Raw genomic sequence first — 27690 nt, 5'->3', positions numbered from 1 at the left:
TAGTTTGGTCACATGAGAAAACAAGTCACTGGAAAAGACCACAATGCTAGGGGAAGCTGAAGGCAACAGGAAAAGAGGAGGACCCAATATGAGACAGACTGACTCAACAAAGGAATCAGAAACCCTCAGTTTGCAAGACCTGAGCCAGGCTGTTCATGACAGAACATTTTGGAGGTCATTAATTCATAAGGTCATCGGAAGTCACTTGACGGCTCTTCGTCCCCAACCCCCACAGAGTTATAAATTATGTGCATGTTGTTCAAATACACTTAGGCTCGATAAGAAAGTAAGCATTGCATCCATTTAAATTCTCTGTCAAAGAACCTGGCTTGGTACAAAGAAACGGCTTATATATTCAAGGGTAAATGTTTAACCACTACGCAACTTTTTCACTTTAGGACACACACCACTCCATTTCTGATTCTAACTGGGTTTGAAGTATGCTTACAAAGCTACGCACACGGTCCAACCCAGGCCTCAGATTCAGCAGGAGCTCACACGAGCGCAGCTCCTGAACCTTTCTGAGAGTTCCCCCTCCTCCTCCCCACCTACCTTGTCCACTGAATAGTAGGTGCATCTGCATAACAATCCCTAGATTAGGAGAGAGAGCAGCCAGCCAGCCAGCAGGGGCTTTGCCACGCCCCCAACAGCCCTCATTAACCCCTGGAGAAGCCCACACCACCCTTTCTCCACTTCTTATGCAATGAGGTGGTGGGTGAAAATATTGATGAAGATATTGCATTTATATCCCGCCCTATACTCTGAATCTCAGAGTGGTCACAATCTCTTTTACCTTCCCCCCTCACGCACAACAGACACCCTGTGAGGTGGGTGGGGCAGAGAGAGCTCTTACAGCAGCTGCCCTTTCCAAGACAACTCCTATAGGAACTATGGCTGACCCAAGACCATTCCAGCAGCTGCAAGTGGAGGGGTGGGGAATCAAAACCTGTGAGGTGGATGGGGCTGAGAGGGCCTTCACAGCAGCTGTCCTTTCACGGACAACCTCTGCCAGAGATACGGCTGACCCAAAGCCATTCCAGCAGGTGCAAGTGGAGGAATGGGGAATCAAACCCGGTTCTCCCAGATAAGAGTCTGTGCACTTCACCACTACACCAAGCTGGTGGCTTGCTGGCCTTTTGACTGGGGGGCAGGGCAGCCCAGGAGAACCCCAGGCGAGTGAGGCCTGCTTGGACTGGCTGGATCTTTAAGCAGGCCTCGCTCGCCCAGGATTCTCCTTTCTTGCATCGGGTTGCTTTTGGCTGGAGGGGGAGCTATACTAAAGAGTTATGCTAATGAGCTTCGCCACCTATTTTTATACAAAACGACCCCTGGCTCAACCCATTTGTAGAACTTTTCGTCCATCCATGCTGCTTAATTCTTTACTTTCTTTCTCCTGCTGTCTCTGACCTAAAGGCAATGATTGTCAGTCTCCTGAAATGTAGACAGAGGAATCACAGACAGGACAGCTCCCAAGGTTAGGTGTACAAGGCTACATCTGCCCTGAAATTAAACAATAGGAGAGAGGATTCCCGGTCAAAAGCTTTCAAGAAGACTTTTACAGCACTGGAGAGATAAATGCACCTCTCCTGTAAATCAAACGCCCAGTATTTGAATGCAGGGCATATAGACAACAATTGCATATGGATTTGTTTTTAGATATTTGCAGGGGCTTTTTTTTGTAGCAGGAACTCAGTTGCCTATTAGGCCACACACCCCTGATGTAGCCAATCCTCCTGGAGCTTACACTAAGCCATGTACTAAGAGCCCTGTAAGCTCTTAGAGGATTGGCTACATCAGGGTTGTGTGGCCTAATATGAAAAGGAGTTCCTGCTACAAAAAAAGCCCTGGATATTTGGAACCTGTGTAGCTCTACCAATCACAGTTATATTTTTGTTTCTATTTTATTTTTTTCCTTTTTTAATTGCTGGATTTGAGGGTTTTTTCCCCCCTTTCTGCCTCCCAAATTATCCTGCTTGGAAGCCCCTTCCCAGTTCCCAAACAAAAAGTATATAAGAATGCCAGACCAGTATCTGGGAAGCTGGCTGGGTGGCCTTGGGTCTCTCAGCCTAACCTACCTCACAGGGTTGTTGTGAGGGTAAAATGGAGAAAAGGGTGAAATCTTTCATTGCCATTATTATAAGAAGGGCTGTAGCTCAGTGGGGGAGCCTCTGCTTGGCATGCGGAAGGTCCCAGGTTCAATCCGCGGCATCTCCAATTAAAAGGACCAGGTAATAGGTATCATGAAAGACCTCTGCCTGAGACGCTGGAAAGCAACTGCCGGTCTGAATAGACAATACTGATTTTGATGGACTGAGGGTCTGAGTCCTTAGAAGCTAGCTTCATATTAGTTCATAAATAAAATTCCCTATACCAGGGGCGGCCAAACTTGCTTAATGTTAGAGCCACATAGAATAAATACCAGAAGTCTGAGAGCTGCAAGACATGAATGTCAGATGTTTGAGAGCCACAAGACAGGAAGGAAGGAACAAGGAAGGAAAATATATGGACAGAGGAGGGAGGGAGACATGGAAAGAAAGGAATTTTAGCTTTAAAAGCATTCTCCAAGCCTCTGGCTGGCTTGACTTGGAAAACTGATTTAAAGAGACGAATTCCTTCTCCAAGCCAGCCAACGGGGCGGGGGAGGCTTGAGAGCCATACAATATGTGTGGAAGAGCCACAGTTTGGCCACTCCTGCCCTATTCAACTTTTGCAGAACACAATTATGGACAAATGTTTAATATCTGTTGCGCTTCTCAAGGAGCACAAAGTTCTAGCATTTCCGCTCCTTTTATGGTGATAGCATTAATCATGTTGCCTTCCTCTCCACTGCTCTCCCAAAGGTAAACATCTCTGGCCCGCATCTCCTGCAATAACAAACATATCACACCACGTCGTGTTTCTCTCTGCCGCCCACCTGCCTATCCACACTTTGTTGGATGGGACCTGTGTGCATTGCTGGGTGCGTGCCAAAGCATCAGCCTGGCAAGCCCTGGGGAGATGTTGCATGCTGCAGGCTCCTCCTCCCCAACAGAGAAGAGGACAGGATCCCATCTCTCTGCCCCCACTCCTCCTCCTCATCTTCATAAGCCCCTCCCCACTGAAGTCGCCCACTCTTGACAAGGCGAGGGAGACACGGTGCCTTTAAACTCCAGAGCGTCAAGGGCATGGCTGGGTGAACAGCTGCATACCAGAGCGGGGAAGCAACCGTGCCCCTTCTTCACCTTGACAGGTAAGAGCTCGTCAGCTTTTCATTCTAGGCAACGGAGGTATAGAACTGGGAAGCAACGGTTCCCCTTTTTCACCATGACAGGTAAGAGCTCATCAGCTTTTCATTCTAAGCAACAAAAATATACTTTGCAACAGGGTGTTTAGGTAGTTTTAAACTTTGGACTGACTTGTCTTTGGGAGCTGCCTCTTTAGATGGCAATATGTGTTTCAAACTCAAAGCTACACCCTGTGTTTGGGAGGGGGGGGGTGCTGCTAAATCTGTGAACTGGAGATCTGACATCCTCCTCAAAGTCCGGCCCCAGCGACACTGCTGGGCAATTTGGGTCTATATTCTTTCCCTAAACTACGGGATCCGAGATCTGATGCAATTGTTCTTCTAGTTCTAGATGCAAGGCAAGTGCAAGGGACAGGAATTTTTCCCATTTTGGTGTCGGTTCGCCAATCAGTCCTTGTTCTGGTACCGTTAATCTCAAACTGCAGGCATTGGCGGGTTAATATGTTGATTTCTGAAGATCAAGTTGTTGTTAAAGGCAGAAGAGCAGCCCAAGTAGTTTTTCTTCTGGTCAATTGGCATCACTGCAAAAAGGGGCACAAAATTATCCAAAATCAAGTGTCTATAACATTTTGTTCAAGTTTTTTTTTTCCCAAGGTTGTATATAGAGAGATTTGATTGGTATTATCTTGACAGAAGGCAGGTAGGAGAGAGAAACAAACTAAACTCTCTTTCAGATGTCTAACCCAACAGTAACTTGGGAACACCACTCAATATAAAACCTTGGCTATAAACCTAAAAATTGGAGGAACCCTGTTTAGTTGTGAATAAATGTAGTGTTGCCCAATGCTTAGATGTAATCTATCTGGCTTGCAATGTTCTCTCTAAGCTGTGGAGTCTTGTGAGCAGAAATTCCAGTTTGTGAGCTAATGGCATAAAAGTTGTGAGCTACTGCATAAATTAGTTTGCTCTGGAGCCATTTTTCATGAGCTAAGACAAAAATGTGTGAGCCAGAGACTAAAAATCTGTGGGCTAGCTCACACTAGCTCAGGGGGAACACTGGCCTGTTCCTATATCTTTAACAGAAATACATCAGCAGTTGTAGCTCTTCATAGTAGAGAGGAAAGGATTCTTGGCTCACCTGCTACTGTCTGCAATAAATGCTACTGTTAAGGAATAGTTTTAAAAGCTGGCAGAACTGAGTCAGCACGCCATAATAGAGTTTCAATATTCTAAGGTTTTGGTCATGTTAAAGATTGCAGCCTCCAAGTGGGACCTGGGGATACCCTAAAAGTCTGCCGTGAAAACGTTGTGAAAGCAACGTCACCCCAGAGTCGGAAACTACTGGTGCTTGCACAGGGGACCTTTCCATTCCAGACTATAGAGGTCTGTTTCCCCTGTATAGATGCTTTTGGAAGGTGGAATCTAGGGCAGTGTACCCCACTTAGGTCCCTGTCTTCCCCAAGCTCTCCACCCCAAAATCTCCAGGAGTTTCCCAACTTATCTGGCAATGCTACCCCCCACCCTGCCCTGTCTCATACATAATTACTTGGGAGCAAGACCTATTAGGATGTATTTCAGAGATAAAACGGCAGGATCGGGCTATAAGCAGCAATCTTACATGCCCTTGCAATCAAAGACACTGCAATCCAAATTGCAAACTTACTTTGGAGTATAAATCCAAAGGGAGGGACGGTGGCTCAGTGGTAGAGCATCTGCTTGGTAAGCAGAAGGTCCCAGGTTCAATCCCCGACATCTCCAACTAAAAAGGGTCCTGGCAAATAGGTGTGAAAAACCTCAGCTGGAGACCTTGGAGAGCCGCTGCCAGCCTGAGTAGACAATACTGACTTTGATGGACCGAGGGTCTGATTCAGTATAAGGCAGTTTCATATGTTCAATTAGATTTGCTAAAAAAAATCCATACCGGGGCAACATTATTATTTGTGTGGGGGCCTAGACACCCTTCCTTCATGGACTTGTCCCACCATAGTAATGTCAATATTAACAATTATTTTGGATAATAACTTTAAACACCTCAACATTTTATCCCCCCCCACCCCCGTTTTAGGCAAAATGTAATAGATTTTTGTAAGCTCTAAAATTTCATTTTTCCCCCCAATGTGAGGGGAAAAACAAAGACATTTTCTTCATTATTTTTCCTTCTGATTTTAAAAGAAATTATGGACCCCTAAAAGTATTGTGGGCTCTAAGCAGTGTCCCTACTGTGCCTAAGGGATACGTCGGCCCTGATCCATGCCACAAGACCGCGAGATGGAATCATTTGTGGCCCCCACCTAAGCTTTCTTTTCATTGTTGATCAGATCAACATCAGAGAACACATATTAAAGGCCTCGGCTCCAAGTCCAGATTCTGTCTGGCTCCCTCTCATTTTCTTCCCCTAATCAAATTAAAAGGTTTTGTTGAGTTATACATGAGGAACTGATAGAACAGGGTGGCTGCGTCATGACTGGTGACGGCGAAAGCTACAGAGCCAGAGTTTGTGGAAGGCGGGGTGGGGGGAGGGATCAGTTCTGGCCAAGCCTGGAACCGTGGCATTGTTATCATTATTATTAATAAATGTCCCACTTTCAAGGCAACTGAAGCAACTCAGACCTCAATGAAGCCTGCTGTCTCAGGCTAAAAATTTTTTTACCTAGGCTACACGCGGGGAGAAAAAGAGGATTGGTTTGACGGAGTCAAAAGGCAGCATTCACATCTAACAAGCTGGAGGAAGGGGGGTTGTGAGGAGTCACAGGAAGCCTCAACAATCTGGAAAATCAGGTTGCCAACTCCAGGTTGGGAAATTCCAGGAGATTTGGGGAGGCGAGCCTGAGGAAGGTGGAGTTTGGGGAGCAAAAGATGCTCATCAGGTAGGGTTGCCAAGTCCAATTCAAGAAATATCTGGAGACTTTAGGGGTGGAGCCAGGAGACTTTGGGGGTGGAGCCAGGAAACATTGGGGTGGAGCCAAGATCAAGGCTGTGACAAGCATAATTGAACTCCAAAGGGAGTTCTGGCCATCACATTTAAAGGGACAGCACACCTTTTCAATGCCTTCCTTCCATAGGAAATAATGGATAGGGGCACCTTCTTTTGGGGCTCATAGAATTGGACCCCCTGGTCCAATCTTTTTGAAACTTGGGGGGTATTTTGGGGAGAGGCACTAGATACTATACTGAAAATTTGGTGCCTCTACCCTAAAAAACAGCTCCCCCCCAGCCCCAGATACCAATTCTCCATGATTTTCTATGGGAATAAATCTCCCTAGGGAATAATAGAGTTCCCAGCAGACATTTCCCTCCCCTCCCTTCCCCCCGCTTTCTGACGACCCTGAAGCGGGGGGGAGGGCCTCTAAACTGGGGGATCCCCTGCCCCCACCTGGGGATTGGCAACCCTATCATCAGGGTTAGACAGCCTGTTCTCCAAGTCAGCCATTTTCTCTGGGGACCTGATCATTGTTGTCTGGAGATCAGCGGCATTTCTGGGACATCTCCAGGTTCCACCTGGAGGCTGGCAGCAGCACTAATACCCCTGCCAGGATTCTCACTCAAGGGCTTGATAATGCCAGTTCCATTCCAACCTGCTTTTCCTTTTAAGCAGAGGTCCCAAAACCTTTTTTAGCCTGAGGGCCCCTTGGGAATTCTGACATAGGCTGGTGGAGGTGACCACAAAATGTCTCCTGGGGGAGGCGGAGCCAGCCATCAAATTGTTGCGACAAGAGGCTGAGAGACACACACAGGAAACTCAAAGGCAGGAGTCAAGGAGAGTAGTTTTAAAAAGAAGCCCTGGCAAAGAGGAGAGAGAAAATAAAAGAAATGTTATGATGTCAGCTTGTACTAAAATATTATCTTAATCTACCCAGCCAATCAGTTCTCCAACAAGAATCAGAAGCTGTGGTGGGCACAAGCCCCACCTGGCACTGCCCACTTTCTAAAAAAACTTGATGGATGCTAGAAAAGGTCCCAGCGGGCGCCATGGTGCCCACCAGCCCTGCGTTGGAGACCCCTTCTTTTAAGTCACTCTCCATCTTGTTAGCTTCTTGAACCACGTTCAGTTCTCAGCTTGTCACTCAGTCAGTTTATTTATACAGCACCAAGCCAACCATAAAAGCCTAATAATTCAAACAATTTAAACATTGAATGGCAAAATTATCCATGGTTAAAATAGTATAGTAAAATGAATGAAAGTATCAATAAAATCAAGAGATGTATCCATTTTTAATACAAAGACAAGCATTACAAAGCTTAGCTACCTGTTTTGTAATATTCTGATTGGCATCGGAGACTACCTGAGCAGACTGTGTTAGCCCCGGCTTAACCTTAACCCAAGGAAAAATATATTTAGCACGGGCTAGACTATACCAAGGGCATCTTAGAAGCACATGTTCAGTTGTTTCTGTTTCTCACAACTCGCACTGGCAAAGTCTCTGAGCAAATGGAATTTTCTTATACTCTCCTTCAAGGACTAACATAAAGGATCACTCAGCTTGATTTTGACTCCTATTGCCTTCACTGTTTCTTGTGGTTTGGTTTGGTTTCGTTTTTGTTCTGTTTTCATGGTTACCTGCAGTTTTAAATGCTTGTAATGCCGCTTTGGAGTTTATTACTCTAGCCGCAGGGATAAATATTTCAGCAAAACAAACACCAATATAGAATAGCCTCAAAATGTGGGCTGTGTTCACAGGATACAGTCAAGGGAGATGGGGAGAAGGTGGAACGGGGGTGGCCAGCTCTTGATTTGGAAATACCTGGAATTTTGGAGGTGGAACCTGAGGAAGGCGGGGCTTGGGGAGGGGAAAGACTTCAGTGGGGCATAATGCCCTAGAAATCCTCCTTCCAAGGCAGCCATTTTCTTCAGGGAACGTGATTTCTGACACCTGCAGATCAGTTAGGAACATAAGAACATAAGAGAAGCCATGTTGGATCAGGCCAGTGGCCCATCCCATCCAAGACTCTGTGTCACACAATGGCCAAACCCAGGTGCCATCAGGAGGTCCACCAGTGGGGCCAGAACTCCAGAAGCCCTCCCACTGTTCCTCCCCCCAAGCACCAAGAATACAGCACATCACTGCCCCAGACAAAAGAACATAAGAGAAGCCAAATTGGATCAGGCCGGTGGCTCATCCAGTCCACCACAATGTGTCACACAGTGGACAAAACCCAGGTGCTGTCAGGAGGCCCCAGTATGGCCATAACTCCAGAAGCCCTCTCACTGTTGCCCTCTTCCAAACGCCAAGAATACAGAGCATTATTGCCCCAGACAAAGCATTTCATCTATACCTTGTAGCTAATAGCAACTCATGGCTAATGGCAACCGCTTCAGAATAGATGTTTGTCCCATCCCTCTTGAGGCTGTCTATGCTTGCAGCTGCCATCACTTCCTGCAGCAACGTGAATTCCCATGAGTTAATTATTCTTCGGATGAAAAAGTATTTCCTTTGATATATTCTAAGTCTCCACATTAATTTTCTCTCTCCTCATTAATTTCACTGAGTGCCCATGAGTTCTTGTATTGTGGGAAAAGGAGAAAAGTATTTCTTTCTCTGCTTCATCTATCCCATGCATCATTTTTTGTAAACCTCAGCCATGTCACCTCCCGGACTAGTTTCTCCAAGCTAAAGAGCCCAAACCTCTTTAAGCTTTCTTCATAGGGTTCCATCCCCTTAATAATTTTAGTTGCTTTTCAGCATTTGTTCCAAGGCTATAATATATATATTTTTGGGGTGCAGTGACTCGTAGGGTTGCCAATCCCCAACTGGGGTCAGGGGATCCCCTGGTTTGGAGGCTCTCCCCCTGCTTCAGAAAGTGTGAGGGGAGGGAAATGTCTGCTGGGCACTCCATTATTCCCTATGGAGACCGATTCCATAGGGAATAATGGAGAATTGATCTGCCAGTATCTGGGGCTCTGGGGGAGGGCTGTTTTTTGAGTTAGAGGCACCAAATCTTCAGCATAGCATCCAGTGCCTCTCCTCAAAAGACCTCCCAAGTTTCAAAAGGATTGAACCAGGGGGGTCCAATTCTATGAGCCCCAAAAGAAGGTGCCCCTATTCTTCATGATTTCCAATGGAGGGAAGGTATTTAAAAGGTGTGCAGTCCCTTTAAATGTGACGGCTAAGACTCCCTTTGGAGTTCAATTATGCTTGTCACAGCCTTGCTCCTGGCTCCACCCCCAAAGTCCCCAGATATTTCTTGAGTTGGACTTGGCAACCCCAGTGACCAGAACTGTACACAGTATTCCAAATGAGGCTGCACCATTGATTTATACAGGGGCATTATGATGCTGGCTGATTTGTTTTCAATCCTCTCCTTAATAATCCCCAGCGGTAATACTGGAAGATCTCCAGTCACCGCCTGGAGGTTGGCAACCCTAGGTGGGATGCATTATTTTTGTCAACAAAAAATGTCAGCGCATAGGCCTATATGGGACCTAAGTGGGACGAAGCTCTTTTCTTTAATCTCTGGCTTTTAATCGTAAGAGCTTGTTTTTTTGTTGTTCAGTCTCACAGTCGAGTCCAACTCTTTGCAACCCCATGGACAAAGTCACGCCAGGCCCTCCCGTTTTCTACCATCCTTCGAAGTCTGCTCAAATTCGTGTTAATTACGTCAGTAACGCTGTCCAGCCATCTCCTCTTTTGCTGCCCCCTTCTTCTTTCGCCTTCTGTCTTTCCCCGCATCAGGGTCTTCTCCAGTGAGGGCTCCCTGGACAAGAGCTTGGTAGAACCTCCATAATTAAAGGTGGTCTATCTTTGAACACCAGAATCAGATAACAAATAATCACCACCTGCTTGTGAACTTCCCAGCCTTGCTGGTCACTGTTGGGGATGCCAGACCAGATGGACATTTGGTCTGATCCAGCAGAACTCTTTCTGTTAACTATTAGATACAGTCAAATACAAACTGGCCACTGTATGATTTATGCAGTGCAGCCCAATGCTCAGTGTTGATGCACAACAGTGAGGGTGTTTTCTGTCCAATATAAGATTCTGAAATCAAACACAGACATTACACATTCATTCCACAAACATTTGAGCGTGTATTTGTGGAATATTCATCCTACCAAATGGGGAGGGTAGCTTTTCAGGGAAGGAAATCCATTTCCTCTTTAAGAAGTATGCTCTAACATGGAAAAACAAACAAGCATGGAAATGCTATGGAATAACACGTAGCATCTATAGAACATTCTCACTGTTTAGTCATTCGTTACATCGTGTTGTGTTTTTAAAAATCTTTACAACAGCCTTGAAAAGTGGCTGGGCTTACTTTTATGGGGGGGGACTGAGGTTGGGAGAAGGGGACATAAGAGGGCAAGGTTTGAACTGAGAATTTGCTAGCCAGGTCACAACATGAGACACCACACTGGAATTCCTTATTTATGCATGTAGAGGTCTGGAAGACACACCCTTCACAGCAACTAGGGTTGCCAATCCCCAGGTGGATAGTGAAACTATAGGATCTTAGCTGTGTAAATTTTAAAAAAAACGCTAAGAGACACCATAAATTTTAAACAAGGCAGTGTAATGTAGAGGTCAGTGGTGTTCTGACAAAGCTTGCACATAGAACTTCAAATAGAAAAGAGCATGTAGCAAGAAGACATTCACATAAAACAGTTCAAAAACAGTCTTTCCAATCACAAAGGAGTAACAATATTCCAGTTTGGAGGCTTATTTATCACTGGAACCCGGATATCTAACAGACATGTTCTGAACCTTGTTGGTCTCCTGTGAATGTATTGTAAAGATTGGGTTCCAGTGATAAATAAGCCTTCAAACTGAAGAAAGATGGATGAAACATCTTGATGTCTAGAAAAGACATCTTTGGAAGGGCTTCTTTTAGTTCTATGAACTAAATACTGGAATATTGTTACTCTTTTGTGATTGAAAAGACTGTTTTTGAACTGTCTTCTGTGAATGTCTTCTTGCTACATGCTCTTTTCTATTTGAAGTTCTGTGTGCAATCTTTGTCAGAACACCACAACCCCCAGTTGAGGGCAGGGGATCCCCCAGTTTGGAGCCCCTCCCCCAGCTTCAGGGTCATCAGAAAGCAGGAGAGGGAAAATGTCTGCTGGACACTCCATTATTCCCTATGGAGACCAATTCCCATAGGGTATAATGGAGAATTGTTCTGTGGGAATCTTGGGCTCGAGGGGGCTGTTTGTGAGGTACCAAATTTGCAGCATAGCATACAATGTCTCTCCTCAAGACACCCTCCAATTTGTACCAGGGGGTGGAATTCTATGAGCCCCAAAAGAAGGTGCCTCTATCCTTCATTATTTCCAAATGGAGGGAAGGCGTTTAAAAGGTGTGCATTCCCTTTAAATGTGATGGCCAGAACTCCCTTTGGAGTTCAGTTGGAATGTCACAACCTTGCTCCTGGCTCCACCCCCAAAGTCCCCAGATATTTTGTGAATTGGACTTGGCAACCCTAACAGTAACACTTAGGAAATTACCTGATGGCTTAAGATTTTCAGCTCTGACTTGGGAAATTCCTAGAGATTTGGGGACAAGGCCTGAAGAGACTGAAGTTTGGGGGAGGCAGGGAAACTCAGCAGGGCGCTCTAGGATTTCCATTACTCTTAGTCTCTATGGTATACCACAGACTCTGTCCTCTGAAGTGACCATTTCCTCCAGGACAATTGATCTCATAATCAGCTGTAATTCCAGGAGACGTCCAGGCTATATCTGGAGGTTGGTAACTGCACTTGACACCATCTGCCTTTTGCTTGTTGTTCTTTTCCAACATTCAGGAAACACCAGCAGGGAATAACTGGGCTGACAGTGGAGTCAGCAGGTGCTATCCGAAGGGCCATGCTCCATGCGTGCACTTCTCATGAGCAAGTAGCTCAGATGAATGGCTACCTCTTCCATTTTTATCCCACCCTCCCTCCCTGATGTACACGGTTTTCCCCTCCCCACTGTATCGTCACAACATCCCTGTAAAGGAGACTAAGTCAATGGGAATGACTGGTACGGATGCCAGCCTCTAGGTGAGACCTGGAGATCCAGACTACAGAAATCAGTTCCCCCAGAGAAGATGGCTGCTTTGGGGGGTGGACTCTGTGGCATTGCACCCCACTGAGGTCCCTGCCCCCCCCCCCAGCTCCATCCCCAAATCTCCAGGAGTTTCCCAACCTGGATCTGGCAACCTTACCCCCCATTCCTCACTGGTAGCTGCGGGAGGGGGGGGGGGAGGAACCTAGCAACCCTAGGCTGAAGGCCAGCCAGAATTGACATTTTAACTACTCTCTCTCAAATCTGAGGACACCGCAGGCAATGTTCCCTCTAAGCCAGGGGTGTCGAACTTATTTGTTACGAGGGCCCAATCTGATATAAATGAGACCTTGTTGGGCCAGGCCATGTCAGGCCGGGCCATGTGTATACCTATTTAAGATTAGGTAGCAGAGATATAAACTTTATAAGGACACAGACAAACACAATTAAAGATTTTTTAAAATGCTTAAAATGTTAGTACTTGTTGGTATTAAAGGTACTTTCTTTGTATCTCTCCCATGGGATCCAGGGAACGGGGCAAAGGAAACTCTGGTGCTTTCCTTCCTTCCCCATGGGACCAGGAGGGGGAAGGAAGAGAGGCTTGGTTCAGTAACTCTGCTGTGTGATTGAGAGAGCCTGGAAAAACAAGCTCTGCCTTCCCCTCTTCCTCCCCAAGAGAGAAGCCTCAACCAATGGAGAAAATAGAGGTTTTGCTCTGTAGCTCCTGTGCAATTGAGCAAGCCTGGCAAAACAAGCTGTTATGCAGAAGGAAGCAAGAGAGAGGGAGAAGGAAGGAGCTAAGTTGCTCGGGGGCCTGATAGGAGCCCTCCAAGGGCCTGATTTGGCCCCCGGGCTGCATGTTTGACACCCCTGCTCTAAGCCATGGAGTCTTGTGAGCAAAAATTCTACTTTGTGAGCTACTGGCATTAAAGTTGTGAGCTACTGCATAAGTTAGTTTGCTCTGAGGCCATTTTTTTTCTTGAGCTAAGACAAAAATGTGTGAACCAGAGGCCAAAAATCTATGCACTAGCTCACACTAACTCATCTAGGGTTGCCAAGTCCAATACAAGAAATCTCTGGGGACTTTGGGGGTGGAGCCAGGAGACATTAGGGGTGGAGCCAAGATCAAGGCTGTGACAAGCATCATTGAACTCCAAAGGGAGTTCTGGCCATCACATTTAAAGGGATGGCACACCTTTTCAATTCCTTCCTTCCATAGGAAATAATGAAGAATAGGGGCACCTTCTTTTGGGGCTCATAGAATTGGACCCCCTGGTCCAATCTTTTTGAAACTTGGAGGGTATTTTGGGGAGAGGCATTAGATGCTATACTGAAAATTTGTTGCCTTTACCCCAAAAAACAACCCCCCCCCAGAGCCCCAGATACCCGCAGATCAATTCTCCATGATTTTCTATGGGAATAAATCTCCCTAGGGAATAACAGAATTCCCAGCAGACATTTCCCTCCCCTCCCCCCGCTTTCTGACGACCCTGAAGCGGGGGGAGGGTCTCCAAACCGGGGGATCCCCTGCCCCCACCTGGGGATTGGCAACCCTAAACTCATCTTAGAGGAAACACTGCATAGGACCTGTTCACATCACTGGTTGCCTGGCCTGTATTCAGGTGTATGCAATGATATTCTATGTATCAGGTCCATCCCCCCCCCTCCCAAAAAAAGAGATTTGACTGTAGACACACCTGGGGAGAGGCTGAACCTTGGAGAAAGACATCTCTAGCCTCACTTGGAATTGTCCCTGTGGCGTATCCAAAAGGCAAATAGAGAGAGAGAGAGAGAGGCAGCCTAGTGATTTGGCAAAACCAGGTAGCAAGAAGGAGGAACTCTAAAGGAAGGGGCGCGTCCTGTCCCCCTAGCTGGCTCCCCTCTAGTTCCTTCTCCCTGCCGGATGTGAGCCACTTAAGTACAGCCAGAGAAGTTTAGCATCGATTTTTTCAGTTTTTTAACTTCCCACCACCGGCTTTTAGCCAAGTAAATATTATCCTGCGGAAACTGGAGACTGATGGCTGAGGGACGGGACCTTTGGCTTTGGCAATCCTTTCCTATCCAAATCACAGGGAAGGGGAGTGGGGGTGTGAAAGGGAGGTTAGGGCAGTGGTTACAGCAAAATGGCCACTGGCTTCGCTTTTGGTGAGGGGAAAACCCAGAGCTGGAATTCACACAGCAGGTGGCAGTTCATCCTGAATGAATGCTTCTCTTTGTGAGAAAAAAAAGAGTTAAAACCTAAATTTCACAGATAGAGAAAGAGACCCAGAGAGCAGTTCATTTTGGGAAGGACCTAATTTTAGGGCACTCAATTCTTAGCCTCCCTCCTGGCCTGGGACTCTGCAGGCAAAGGGCTGAAGAAAAACAGATGCTCTGGAAGTGAGGGCCGTTGAGGGACCCAGGGGTGCCTGAGAATCGGACGCAGCCAGCTGGGATTCCTGCCAGGGTACTACTGAGGGAAAGGAGAGAACATCCATAAAGCACATTTTTTAAAAAAAGACTTATTGTTGACAGAACTTCCTCTCACATGGGGATTCTGGTGATTTCCCAGCCAGGGTATGGCTCTGCTCCAACATCAGATGTCCTGGGTTCAGAGCTAGAGGGTAAGGGTTGCCAAGTCCAATTCAAGAAATATCTGGGGACTTTGGGGGTGGAGCCAGGAGCAAGGTTGTGACAAGCATAATTGAACTCCACAGGGAGCTCTGGCCATCACACCTTTTAAATGTCTTCCCTCCACTGGAAATAATGAAGGATGGGGCACCTTATTTGAGGTACACAGAATTGGGCCCCCCTGGTCCAATCTTTTTGAAACTTGGATGGCATTTTGGGGAGAGGCACTGGATGCTATGCTGCAAATTTGGTGCCTCTACCTTAAAAAAACAGCCCTCCCAGAACCTCAGATACCCACAGATCAATTCTCCATTATACCATATGGCAAGGGTGGCCAATGGTAGATCTCCAGATGTTTTTTTGCATACAACTCCCATCAGCCACAGCCACTGGCCATGCTGGCTCGGGCTGATGGGAGCTGTAGGCAAAAAACATCTGGAGAGCTACTGTTGGCCACCCCGCCATATGGAAATCGGTCTCCATAGGGAGTAATGAAGTGCCCAGCAGACATTTCCTTCCCCCCCCCACTGCTTTCTGATGACCTTGAAGTGGGGGGAAGGCCTCCAAACTGGGGGATCCCCTGCCCCCATCTGCGGATTGGCAACCCTATATGGGGTGGACATGTATAGTCAATTCCACAGCCCTGCCCCCACCCCCCAGTAAGCGAGACCCCATCAAAGAATTTTGCCGCTTATCTTTCCTGCCTCAGGGTCTCTCAGAAGCGTCTCTTTGGGAGCTCCAGATGCCAAATCAGCCCTATGTGTGTCACACTGAAAGTCAGCAGACTGAGAAAAGGTTCTTGGACTGACTACCTTTGCTACTTTTACTGTTTCTACCTCAGGATGCTCCTTCCAAACTCGGGTTTGGCACAGATGGAGGAGAATGGAGACCCATAGAGCCAGAGGAAACCTTGAAGGACGTTTTTCATTGGCGTAATGCCTGACGCACCATCACAGCATGTGGGAGCCCCTTGATTTTTTCTTGCTGCTTATATTACTCCAGAGGAGAGGAGAGGTAAGAAGGGGACCACCAGACTGTCAGAGGATCTCTAAGAGGGGTGTGTGGAATTCTCTTATAAGCCAGTTATTCTGACCTTCTCTCTATTGTTCTGGTGTGTGGGGGTGGGGGTGGGGAGAATCAAGAGTGTTATATTTTAGTATCTGGGAAGACATAACATCAGAAGAGCCCTGCTGGATCAGACCAGTAGTCCATCTAGTCCAGCATCCTGTCTCACCCAGTGGCCAACCAGTTCCCTGGAGTGCCAACAACAGGGCACAGAGGCCAAGGTCTTCCCCTGAGAAGAACATCAGAAGAGCCCTGCTGGATCAGACCAGTGAGGGTCCATCTAGTCCAGCATTCTGTCTCACACAGTGGACAACCAGTTCCTCTGGAGGGCCAACAACAGGGTGGAGAGGCCGAGGCCTTCATAAGAACATCAGAAGAACCCTGCTGGATCAGCCCAGTGGTCCCTCTAGTCCAGCCTCCTGTCTCCCGCAGTGGCCAACCAGTTCCTCTGGAGGGCCAACAACAGGGCAGAAAGACTGAGGACTTCATAAGAACATCAGAAGAGCCCTGCCGGATCAGACCAGTAGTCCATCTAGTCCAGCATCCTATCTCACCCCATGGCCAACCAGTTCCCCTGAAGGCAACTTTTAAAGCTACAGGAAGCCTCTCAGAAGTTGAACCAGTCATTGCATCCCCAGGTTTAGATCAGGAAAGACTGGTTGCAAGATGGAAACTGGGCCCGTGATTAAGTTAACTGAAACACATTAATTAATGTAGGGCACGATGGAGTAGTGATGACTGACAATGGTGGAGGAGACACGATGATTAAATGGAACTTCCAACTTCAGAGACAGTATACCCTTGACCAGAGTCTGGGAACAAGTGCTACCCTCATACCCTCAGAGGTTTTTTTGTTGATCATTTGTGTATTATTATTTCTTTCATCTGTGCGCTACCTTTTAAATTCAAAATGCCTTACATCATTCACCCCTCCTGCCTTTTGTGGCTCACCCAGCCAGCTTCCATGACAGAGTAAGGATTCAAAGTTGGGCCTCTTTATAATAATAATAATTTTTTTATTTCTATCCCGCCCTCCCCGCCGGAGCAGGTTCAGGGCAGCTCACAACATAAAATGCACAGTACATCAGTTATACTTATAAAAACATGGTTAAAACAAATTATAAATTATTAAAATTAACATTAACAATATGGCGTTATAAACATTAAATCTTCAATGGGATTCAGTAAATAAAAAGCATTTTCAGCAGTATTCCTAGCTTTATCACTAGTTGAAGGCCATCTTGAAGAGGTGAGTCTTACAGGCCCTACGGAATTGATCTAAGCATTGTAGGAATCAACTCCTCAGGGAGTTGATTCCACAGTAGTGGAGCTGCGACAGAGAAGGCCCAATCCCGGGTGGCCTTCAATCTGGCCTCCCTTGGCCCAGGGACATTCAGCTGGTTTTTCCCAGATGACCTCAGTGCTCTCTGGGGCTCATATGGAGAGAGACGGTCCCTCAGGTAGGTAGGTCCTCGGCCATATAGGGCTTTAAAGGTAATAACCAGCACTTTGTAGCGAACTCGGTATGCCACTGGCAGCCAGTGCAGTCCGCGCAGCCCCGGCTGTATGTGCTCCCACCTTGGGAGCCCCAGCAACAGCCTAGCCGCCGCATTCTGCACCAGCTGCAGCCGCCGAGTTCGGCACAAGGGCAGCCCCATGTAGAGGGCATTGCAGTAGTCCAGTCTCGAGGGGACCGTAGCATGGATCACCATTGCTAGGTCACGGCGCTCCAGGAAGGGGACCAACTGCTTCGCCCGTCGAAGATGAAAGAACGTGGACTTGGCAGCGGCCGCTATCTGTGCCTCCATTAATAATGAAGGCTCCAGAAGAACCCCCAGGCTCCTGACCTTATGTGCCGCTTTCAGCTGCACACCGTCAAGGACCGGCAAGGGGATTTCCCTTCCCAGGGCACCGCGACCCAAGCAAAGGACCTCTGTCTTCATTGGATTCAACTTCAGCCCGCTCAGTCTGAGCCAACCTGCCACGGCTTGCAATGCTAGGTCCAGGCTTTCTGGGACGGAGTCAGGCCGGCCATCCATTAGTAGATAGAGCTGGGTGTCATCAGCATATTGATGGCACCCAAGCCCAAACCTCCGGGCAATCTGGGCAAGGGGGCGCATGTAGATGTTAAACAACATCGGGGAGAGAACTGCCCCTTGTGGCACCCCACATACTAGTGGGTGCCTCCGGGACCGCTCTCCCCCAATGGCCACCCTTTGTCCAACACTCTAACCCATGCGGCCCGGGGGCTGGGTCAGGCCCCCAGAGGGGACCTATCAAGCCCGTGAGCAAATCAAAAGTAGGTTTGCGACTTACAGATGCACACTTGAACAACACCTGAACAGCATACTCAAGATCGCTACAGCACAGACATTGTCTCCAGATTTTGCTGCAGTAATTCAGAACAAGAGGTGTCAGTTACCAGACACTGTTAAATAAACAAAATGTTGCAAGAGTACTAATGTTTTAAGCATGTTTTATTTTTTTTTAATTTAAAATCTTTGTGTGTGTCTGTGTTTGCTACCTGGCATCACATTTTATGACACACATGGCCCGGCCCGACAAAGTCCCAATTATGTCAGATCCAGCCCTCATAACAAATGGTGTATTGGTTAGAGCACTCCTGCTCTAACCAATACACCACACTGGGTCTCATTGTGGGATATGAAACTAAATGAACTGTAAGGTCAGATCCACCAAGTCTCTTCTGATGTTCTTTGACAGGATAGGCAATCACATCTCAAAGGTTTCTTCCTTGTGTCCCACTGTAGCCTTCCATCAAACAAGGCTTGTTGTTTGCATTTTTTGGTAGTATTTCAAAAGCCTGCAGGACATGTTTGGCCAGATACCACCCTGTAACTGAAAAAGCAAACCTGTTCAATTTAGGGTGAGTTGAGAGCTAATTTTAGGCTGTGCTCCTCCACCCAAAGCTCTTCTAGACACAGCTATGAGAGAGCCAGCGTGGTGTAGAGGTTAAAGTATCAGATTAAAATCTGAGAGACCCTGGTTTGAATCCCCACTCTGCCACAGAAGCCTGCTGGGTGACCATGGGGCCAGTGTGGAGCTGACACGAGGCCAATTCTGCCTTACAGGCGCACTCTCTCGGATATTCGACAAAAGAGATGGTCGAGGCCTGGCAGCAGTACCAGGAAGCCTGCTATCGCAAGATGTTCGAGGACCCCCCTCCCACAAGTGAGTCAGGCCTTTTTTCTGGTGGCCCCAGGAGGGGTGGGCACTGCAGGGCTGCCAATCTCCAGGTTAGGCCTGGATATCACCTAGTATTACAAACAAGCTTCAGACTACAGAGACCAGTTCCCCGGGGTGGGAGTGGGGAATACAGGCACTGATCTGGGTCATCTCTGGAGAATCAATTGCAATAGTGGGAGATCTCCAGGTGTCACCTAGAGGTTGGCACCCCCACTGGGAAGGCGGGGTTGGAGGAGGGAAGCAAAGATTACGCCCTAGAGCAGGGATGGCCAAATGTTCTTAATCTAAGAGCCACGTAGCATAAATGTCGTATGTTTGAGAGCCGCAAGACATGAATGTCATATCACAAAGCAGTAGAAAAGCGGCACCTTTAAGACCAATTAAGTTTTATTCAGAATGTAAGCTTTTGTATGCTCTAAGCAGACTTCATCAGACAAAATTGGAATGGCGAGCCATCTTTAAATATAGAGAAAGTGGGCGGTGAGTTGGTATGTAGAGTCATGGGAATGTTTTTAGCAGATTAAAAGAGTCACAAATTGGGGTCTGCGTTTGCTTGTTAGTATTGTTAACTGGGTTGTAACAACAGTGGAAGGTGATAAAAAGCAGACATGTCATAGGCGTGAAGTGCCATAACTCTGGGTTATTCAGGCTTCTTATGTCATATGTTTGGGAGCCGGAGGGAGGGAGGGAGGGAAGGAAGGAAGGAAGGAAGGAAGGAAGGAAGGAAGGAAGGAAGGAAGGAAGGAAGGAAGGAAGGAAGGAAGGAAGGAAGGAAGGAAGGAAGGAAGGAAAAATAGGGAAAGGGAGGAGGGAAGAAGAGGTGGAATCAAAGCAACATTAAAAGCAGTCTCCAAGCTGCTGGCTGCCTTGGCTTGGGGAAGTGATTTAAAGAGACAAATGCTTTCTCCAAGCCACCCTAATGGGGTGGGGTGGGGCTTGAAGAGCCACACAATATGTGTGAAAGAGCCACATGTGGCTCCTGAGTTTGGCCACCTCTGTCCTAGAGTCTACCCTTCAAAACAGCTATTTTCTCCAGGGGAATTGATACCTGTTGCCTGGAGATCCATTGTAATTCAGCTTGATCTCCAGGCCCCACCAGAAGGCTGGCACCCCACATGTGATTCATTTGCATAGGCCGTGGAATCCCACTTTTTCTTAGCAGAAATTGCGGATTCCCTTTGCACAGCAGTTTGGTTGCTTTTGGAAGCCCTTATGCCCAGCTGTCTGTGTTAATATTGCCCTTCCCTGATCTTCTGGAAAGCAGGTGAGGTCTCCCAAGTGAAGTCTGCAGGGCTCGGTTTATCTCAAAGTCCTAGGGTTGCCAAGTCCAATTCAAGAAATATCTGGGGACTTGGGAGGTGGAGCCAGGAGACTTTGGGGGAGGAGCCAGAAGACATTGGGGTGGAGCCAGGAGCAAGGGTAGGGCAAGCACAATTGAACTCCAAAGGGAGTTCTGGCCATCACATTTAAAGGGACCACACACCTTTAAAATGCCTTCCCTCCATTAGAAATAATGGAGGATAGGGACACCTTCTTTTGGGGGCTCATTGAATTGGATCCCCTGGTCCAATCCTTTGGAAACTTGGAGGGTATTTTGGGGAGAGGCACTGGATGCTATGCAGAAAATCTAGTGCCTCTACCTCAAAAAACAGCCCCTCCCCAGATACCTGTGGATCAATTCTCCATTATGCCCTATAGGAATTGATCTGCGTAGGGAATCATGGAGTGCCCAGCAGACATTTCCCTCCCCCACTCCACTTTCTGATGGCCCTGAAGTGGGGGAGGGCCTCCAAACTGAGGGATCCCCAGCCCCCACCAGGGGATTGGCAACCCTACAAAGTACCCAAACCATGCCCAGAGAATCCCTTGGTTGAAGAAGTGTGTAACAATCCCCTTTATCAGTTCATCCACAGGTCATTTTTCCTCTTCCTTGATTGACATGACCTGTGCAGATCTGAATGACGCGGAGAACTTTGAGCGGTTTTCTTGTTTCTCCCCAACAGAGGGGAATCAGCCTCTCTCTTTCCCTCCTTGCTCTCCTTCCAGGTTTGGTGTGCAACCGTACGTTTGATATGTACGCCTGCTGGAGCGATACCCAACCCAACACATCTGCCTGGGTTCCCTGCCCCTGGTACCTTCCTTGGCACCAGCAAGGTAATTGTGGTCAGAAGATCTTGCAAGAAGTTCTGTCTCTATGGAGTGAAGCTGGGCTAAGAGACTGAAGAAGAAGAAGACTCCAGATTTATACCCCACCCTTCTCCAAATCAAAGACTCAGAGCGGCTTACAATCTCCTATATCGTCTCCCCCGATAACTAACCCAAGGCCATTCTAGCAGCTGTAAGTGGAAGAGTGGGGAATCGAACCTGGTTCTCCCAGATAAGAGTCTGCACACTTAACCACTACGCCAAACTGGCTTTACCAAACTGGTTCTCCCAGATAAGAGAGCCAGTTTGATGTAGTGGTTAAGTGTGCAGACTCTTATCTGGGAGAACTGGGTTTGATTCCCCACTCCTCCGCTTGCACATGCTGGAATGGCCTTCGGTCAGGCATAGCCCTGGCAGAGGCTGTCCTTGAAAGGGCAGCTGCTGTGAGAGTCCTCTCAGCCCCACCCACCTCACAGGGTGTCTGTTGTGGGAGAGGAAGGTAAAGGAGATTGTGAGCGGCTCTGAGACTCTGTCCTTGAAAGGGCAGCTGCTGTGAGAGCCCTCTCCAGTCCCACCCACCTCACAGGGTGTCTGTTGTGGGGGAGGAAGGTAAAGGAGATTGTGAGCCGCTCTGAGATTCAGAGTGGAGGGCAGGATATAAATCCAATATCTGCACACTTAACCACTACACCAAACTGACTCCAAACTTCACCAGACTGCTTGGCCGACTCCATGTTGGGAAATTCCTGGAGGGGTGGAGACTAAGAGGGCAGGGTTTGGGGACAGGAAAGTTCTAATTGGGGTATAATGCCATACAATTCCAAAGGTGGTGTTTTTTTCCTCCAGGGGAACTGACCTCTGTAATCTGGACATCTGTCACTCTGGGAGATCTCCAGGTCCTACCTGGAGGTTGGCAACTTGTGCTTGGCTGCCAAATTGAGCCCAGCCCACCCCCAATTATGAAAGCAACAAAGAAATCAGAATCCCCAAAGGAGCAGGCCAGTTATGGACTCCCCTCCCCACATGCCCCCTGATTTGAACTCTTCTCTCCTAACAGGTGCTCTATTCCATCAGACCAGTAATTAGTAACTAATTGGCAGTCACAAACATTGTCCAACCTGGAAATGTAAAGCGCCACAAACAGGGCCGGTAGAAAAACAGCCCCCACCCCCCCAAAAAAGGTTAGTTTTGCCCTACATTACACATTTCATTTCCCCCCCCCCCAGTCTATGGTCAAACAGGTTTTGCAGGTTTTTTAAAAGCTGTGGGGAAAACCTGTCTGACCTGAGGTCATTGTGGAGCTGAAGAAAATGCCCACCTTTGAGATTCCAAGAAGCTGTCTTCTAAATGCAGCTAATGTCACCGATTCAGTTCTTTCTCATTCGTCACCCCAGGACTCCAAACTGGCCTCACATCCCAGCCTCTCTACCACACTGTCTCCTGGGATCTCAACTGCCAGTCCCAGTATCTGCTTTGACACCGAACTGGAGAGGGCTACGCTGTCTGTGGCTTGCTTCCTAGCCGCTGTGTGAGACAGGATGCTGGATGAGACGGACCATGGGTGTGATTCAGCTGGGTTCTTCTGATGGTCTAGGACAGGGGTAGGGAACGTTGGCTCTCCAGGTGTTTTTTGCCTACAACTCCCATCAGCCAATGGCTGGGGCTGCTGGGAGTTGTAGGCAAAAAAACATCTGGAGAGCTAACGTTCCCTACCCTTGGTCTAGGAGCAGGTCTCCCTGACGTCTATGGGGTGATCTTGACCCATCTCTTCCCTTTCTCTGGCTCGCCTGCAGTACAAGACGGCTTCGTGCTCCAAAAATGCGGCCCAGATGGACAGTGGGTGGTGGATGAATCAGGCAATCGTTGGCGGGATCACTCCCAGTGCGAGGCCCACAATGAAGAACTCCCCTCCCAGGTAGGTCCGTGGGGTGAAGGACTTCAGATCTGGAAGGGGGCTACATTGCTTGAGAAATCTACTTAATGGTGAGCTGCTCCTGATTCTTTAATCTACATTGAGAGAACCACGGGGACTCAGACCTTACAGATTCAGAGATCAGAAAGGGTTGCCAATTCTGGGTTAGAAAATTCCTGGAGATTGGGGGGGAGGGTTTGGGGGGAGGGGTCTGGGGAGGACAGAAACCTCTGGGGTGCAATGCTCTAGAGCAGGGGTGCCAAACATGCAGCCTGGGGGCCAAATCAGGCCCCCAGAGGACTCCTATCAGGCCCACGAGCAACTTGCTGTCATCTGCTTCCTTCTCCCTCTCTTGCTTCCTTCTACATCACAACTTGTTCTGCCAGGCTTACTCAATCGCACAGGAGATACAGAGCAAAGCTCCTCCCTTGGGGAGGAAGTGGGAGAAGGAGAGCTAGTTTTGTCAGGCTCTCTCAGTTGCACAGTACAGCTACTGAGTCAAGCCTCTCTTCCTTCTGTTGGCTGAAGCTCAACAAGCCACAGAGGTGGATTAGGTTGAGTGTGTATGTTTGTCTGCGTTCTTTATAAAGTTTATATCTCCCCTACCTGGCATTACACGCTATGAGACACAGGACCCGGCCCAACAAGGTGAAGATCCAGCCCTCATAACAAATTAGTTCAACACTCTGGAGTATACCCGTTAAAGCGGTCATTTCCTCCAGGGAAACTGTTTTTTTATGGTCTGAAGATCAGATGTAATTCTGGGAGATCTCCAGGCTCTACCTGGAGGTTAGCAAAGCTAGTTGTCACCAGGAGTTGCAGAGGAACTTTTCTGGGGGGGTGGGGCGGGAATTAGTTTTATGGGTAGATTAATCCACTGGCAATTGATCGACCATCCAAAAGTTTATCAATTAGTGGAGGGGAGAATGAGTTAAGGGAATTCAGGGAGGTCTGTTTAGCTTCCGGTATGTTACCAGAATAGACTGAAACAAGAAAATATTAACAGCAACATTGGACGGCGGCTTTTTAAAATTAAATTGTCTTACATTTCCTTTGTTATCTTATACTGAGGTTTTTGTTACAGGCATGTTTATTTAATTGACTGTCAACCAGAAGGCAATTTTTAAAAGCCTTGAATCAGTTAATAGCTTTATTTCGACCTTTTTAGTATATCACGGGACTGTCATCAGTCTGAAAGCAGACTTGGATTATTTTTTTCTTATCTTTGTGTGCAGGCAATTTTACCGCCCCCAAGAGGTTGCTTGAGCTCTCAGCTTAGGTCGGCAAATGCTGTAACATAAGAAATTTTTTTAAATGTTTTTTTTCTTCTTCCCAAATCATCTTGCAATGCTAGGTGGATACATTTTTATCCTTCTGGAAGTATTCAGCCTATGACCAGTGTTCCCTCTAAGCTGAGTTAGTGTGAGCTAGCTCACAATTTTTTTAGTTTCCAGCTCACACATCTTTGTTTCAGCTCAGGAAAAATGACCCTAGAGCAAACTAATTTATACAGTAGCTCACAACTTTAACGCCAGTAGCTCACAACACTAATGCCAGTAGCTCACAATGTCAAATTTTTGCTCACAAGACTCCACAGCTTAGAGGGAACATTGCCTACGACAAATGTGTTATTTACTGGAAAAGAAATTCCTCTTGACTGCTGGTCTCTGTTTCTCTTTTCTTCCAGAACCATTTGTGGATTCTGGATCAAATCCGACTGATGTATACAGTGGGCTACTCTCTTTCGCTAGTGGCTCTCTTGGGGGCGCTGGCTCTGTTGGCATTTTTCAGGTAACAGAAAAACATAAGTTCCTCTGGCAGCTAGCATCAAATTGGGGTGGAAACAAGCAACAATGAAAGAAAGGAAAGACAGAGGGCTTTCCTGCACTCTCAATTTACTCCCTTGTGAATTCCCTTGGGGAAGCATCTGTTCCCCCTGTGTTTTGCTCCCTCTAGTGGCTGATTTTTTAAAAAATAAATAAATCTTTATTAAAAACAAAGACCTTTGACTTACAAAATGCATATGAAGAGCATAAAATTATATCATTCAATAGCATTGCAAAAAATAGTCCAAAGAAATACTGCATAAAATAGCACGAACAGAGAAATAATAACTACATACGAGCCAACCAAATAATACACCCAGACATATGCCTCTCAGACCTTAAACAATTAAAAATTATAAAAATAGTGGCTGATTTGATACTGCATTGGTTGACATCCATAAGGGAGGGACGGTGGCTCAGTGGTAGAGCATCTGCTTGGGAAGCAGAAGGTCCCAGGTTCAATCCCTGGCATCTCCAAAAAAGGGTCCAGGCAAATAGGTATGAAAAGCCTCAGCTTGAGACCCTGGAGAGCCGCTGCCAGTCTGAGAAGACAATACTGACTTTGATGGACCAAAGGTCTGATTCAGTATAAGGCAGCTTCATATGTTCATATACCCAGAATATTTCTCCGCAGATTTATGCTGAACATACACTGTTGTAATATAGAGTCAACCACTAGAGGGCGAAAAATACAAGGGGGAAACCCCAAAAAGAAACAGAAACTTATAAGCGAGGAAAATGAGGCCATGGGAAAGTTGCATTAATCACAGAAGCAAATTCCTGCCAAGAGAGACTCCCGGCAGGGCTATTTCTTTCACTTTTCATTAATGCGTTGCTGAGTAAAGCAATGGTTCCGCTGATGATGATGAAAGCCGCAGTTCTCGAACAGTGGCTCGGGACTCTAAAGCAGGCTGCGAGATTCTTGCTGGTGTACTGTAAGGCCAGGAGGAAGAAAGAGGAACAGCAAGAGCTGGGACAAGAGGTTCTGGAAGCCTCGGTGGTCAGTTTCCCTTTTTATTTTGTGTAGCAAGCAAAAATTCAATGCCACAGGAGGTGGTGGTGGCTACAAGCATAGACAGCTTCAAGAGGGGATTGGATAAACATATGGAGCAGAGGTCCTTCAGTGGCTATTAGCCACAGTGTATTGTTGGAACTCTCTGTCTGGGGCAAGTGATGCTCTGTATTCTTGGTGCTGGGAGGGGGGCAACAGGGTGAGGGCTTCTGGTGTCCTGGCCCCACTGATGGACCTCCTGATGGCACCTAGTTTTTCTGGCCACTATGTGACACAGAGTGTTGGACTGGATGGGCCATTGGCCTGATCCAACATGGCTTCTCTTATGTGACACAGAGTGTTGGACTGGATGGGCCATTGGCCTGATCCAACATGGCTTCTCTTATGTTCTTATGTGACACAGAGTGTTGGACTGGATGGGCCATTGGCCTGATCCAACATGGCTTCTCTTATGTGACACAGAGTGTTGGACTGGATGGGCCATTGGCCTGATCCAACATGGCTTCTCTTGTGTTCTTATGTGACACAGAGTGTTGGACTGGATGGGCCACTGGCCTGATCCAACATGGCTTCTCTTATGCTCTTATGTGACACAGAGTGTTGGACTGGATGGGCCATTGGCCTGATCCAACATGGCTTCTCTTATGTTCTTATGTGACACAGAGTGTTGGACTGGATGGGCCATTGGCCTGATCCAACATGGCTTCTCTTATGTGACACAGAGTGTTGGACTGGATGGGCCATTGGCCTGATCCAACATGGCTTCTCTTGTGTTCTTATGTGACACAGAGTGTTGGACTGGATGGGCCATTGGCCTGATCCAACATGGCTTCTCTTATGTGACACAGAGTGTTGGACTGGATGGGCCATTGGCCTGATCCAACATGGCTTCTCTTGTGTTCTTATGTGTGACACAGAGTGTTGGACTGGATGGGCCATCGGCCTGATCCAACATGGCTTCTTAAAATGGCAGTGAAGTGCGTTTTTAAAAGTATAAACCTGTCCAGTGACTCCTGAGTTTGGGGTTGTGGGAGGAGACACATGGTTGCCACACAGTGGCTGGAAATCTCCGGGGGGTTACAACCAGTGCTTTTTTTGTAACAGGAACTCCTTTGCATATTAGGCCATACACCCCTGATGTAGACAATCCTCCAAGAGCTTACAGGACTGTTCATATAGGGCCTACGGTAAGCTCTTGGAGGATTGGCTACATCAGGGGTGTATGGCCTAATATGCAAAGGAGTTCCTGTTACAAAAAAAGTCCTGGTTGCAACTAACCTCTAGGCAATGAAGATCAGTTCTCATGGAGAGCATGGCTGCTTTGGAGGGTGGCCTCTATGACATTACGCTCCCTTGAAGTCCCTCCCCTCCACAAACCCTGCCCTTCTGAGGCTCCACCCCCCAAATCTCCAGGTATTTCCCAACTTGGAGCTGGAGCCTTACATGAGCACCATCTTGGGGACTCCTGGCCTCAGATTAGATAGTAGCTACATGGCATAATTTGGTACGTGATGTAAGATTCATCTGCCTTGAACCATGAGGAAAAGGGGGGGGGGAGTGGGCCCTGAAAGTCTGTCCTGAAAAGTGTGGTAAATTTATACATGGGTCCCACTTCCAAAAGCCTGAGGCCCAGGGGGATGAAGCATTAATTGCACCGTGCATTTCAGTGCACGTGGTTTTCAACAACCGTGGTTGAACAACCGCTAGTG

The 27690-nt window shown here is 47.4% G+C and overlaps 1 protein-coding gene across 1 annotated transcript in view; it reads left to right on the top strand.

The window, feature by feature from the left end:
- Positions 1-3170: 3170 nt before the first annotated feature.
- GIPR (gastric inhibitory polypeptide receptor) overlaps positions 3171-27690 on the top strand; it is a 45925-nt gene continuing 21405 nt past the window's right edge. The window contains exons 1-6 of the mRNA XM_060258000.1: positions 3171-3229; positions 15656-15828; positions 18972-19071; positions 21133-21240; positions 23025-23146; positions 24831-24934. Coding sequence (XP_060113983.1) covers positions 15772-15828; positions 18972-19071; positions 21133-21240; positions 23025-23146; positions 24831-24934 — 491 coding nt within the window. The 5' untranslated portion in view covers positions 3171-3229; positions 15656-15771. The remainder of the gene's footprint in view (positions 3230-15655; positions 15829-18971; positions 19072-21132; positions 21241-23024; positions 23147-24830; positions 24935-27690) is intronic.

This window comes from Heteronotia binoei, chromosome 17 (genome assembly GCF_032191835.1).
Source record: "Heteronotia binoei isolate CCM8104 ecotype False Entrance Well chromosome 17, APGP_CSIRO_Hbin_v1, whole genome shotgun sequence".
Classification (NCBI taxonomy): Eukaryota; Metazoa; Chordata; class Lepidosauria; order Squamata; family Gekkonidae; genus Heteronotia; species Heteronotia binoei.
Note: the sequence above shows the minus strand (reverse complement) of the source record. Positions and strands in the feature narration are given on the sequence as shown.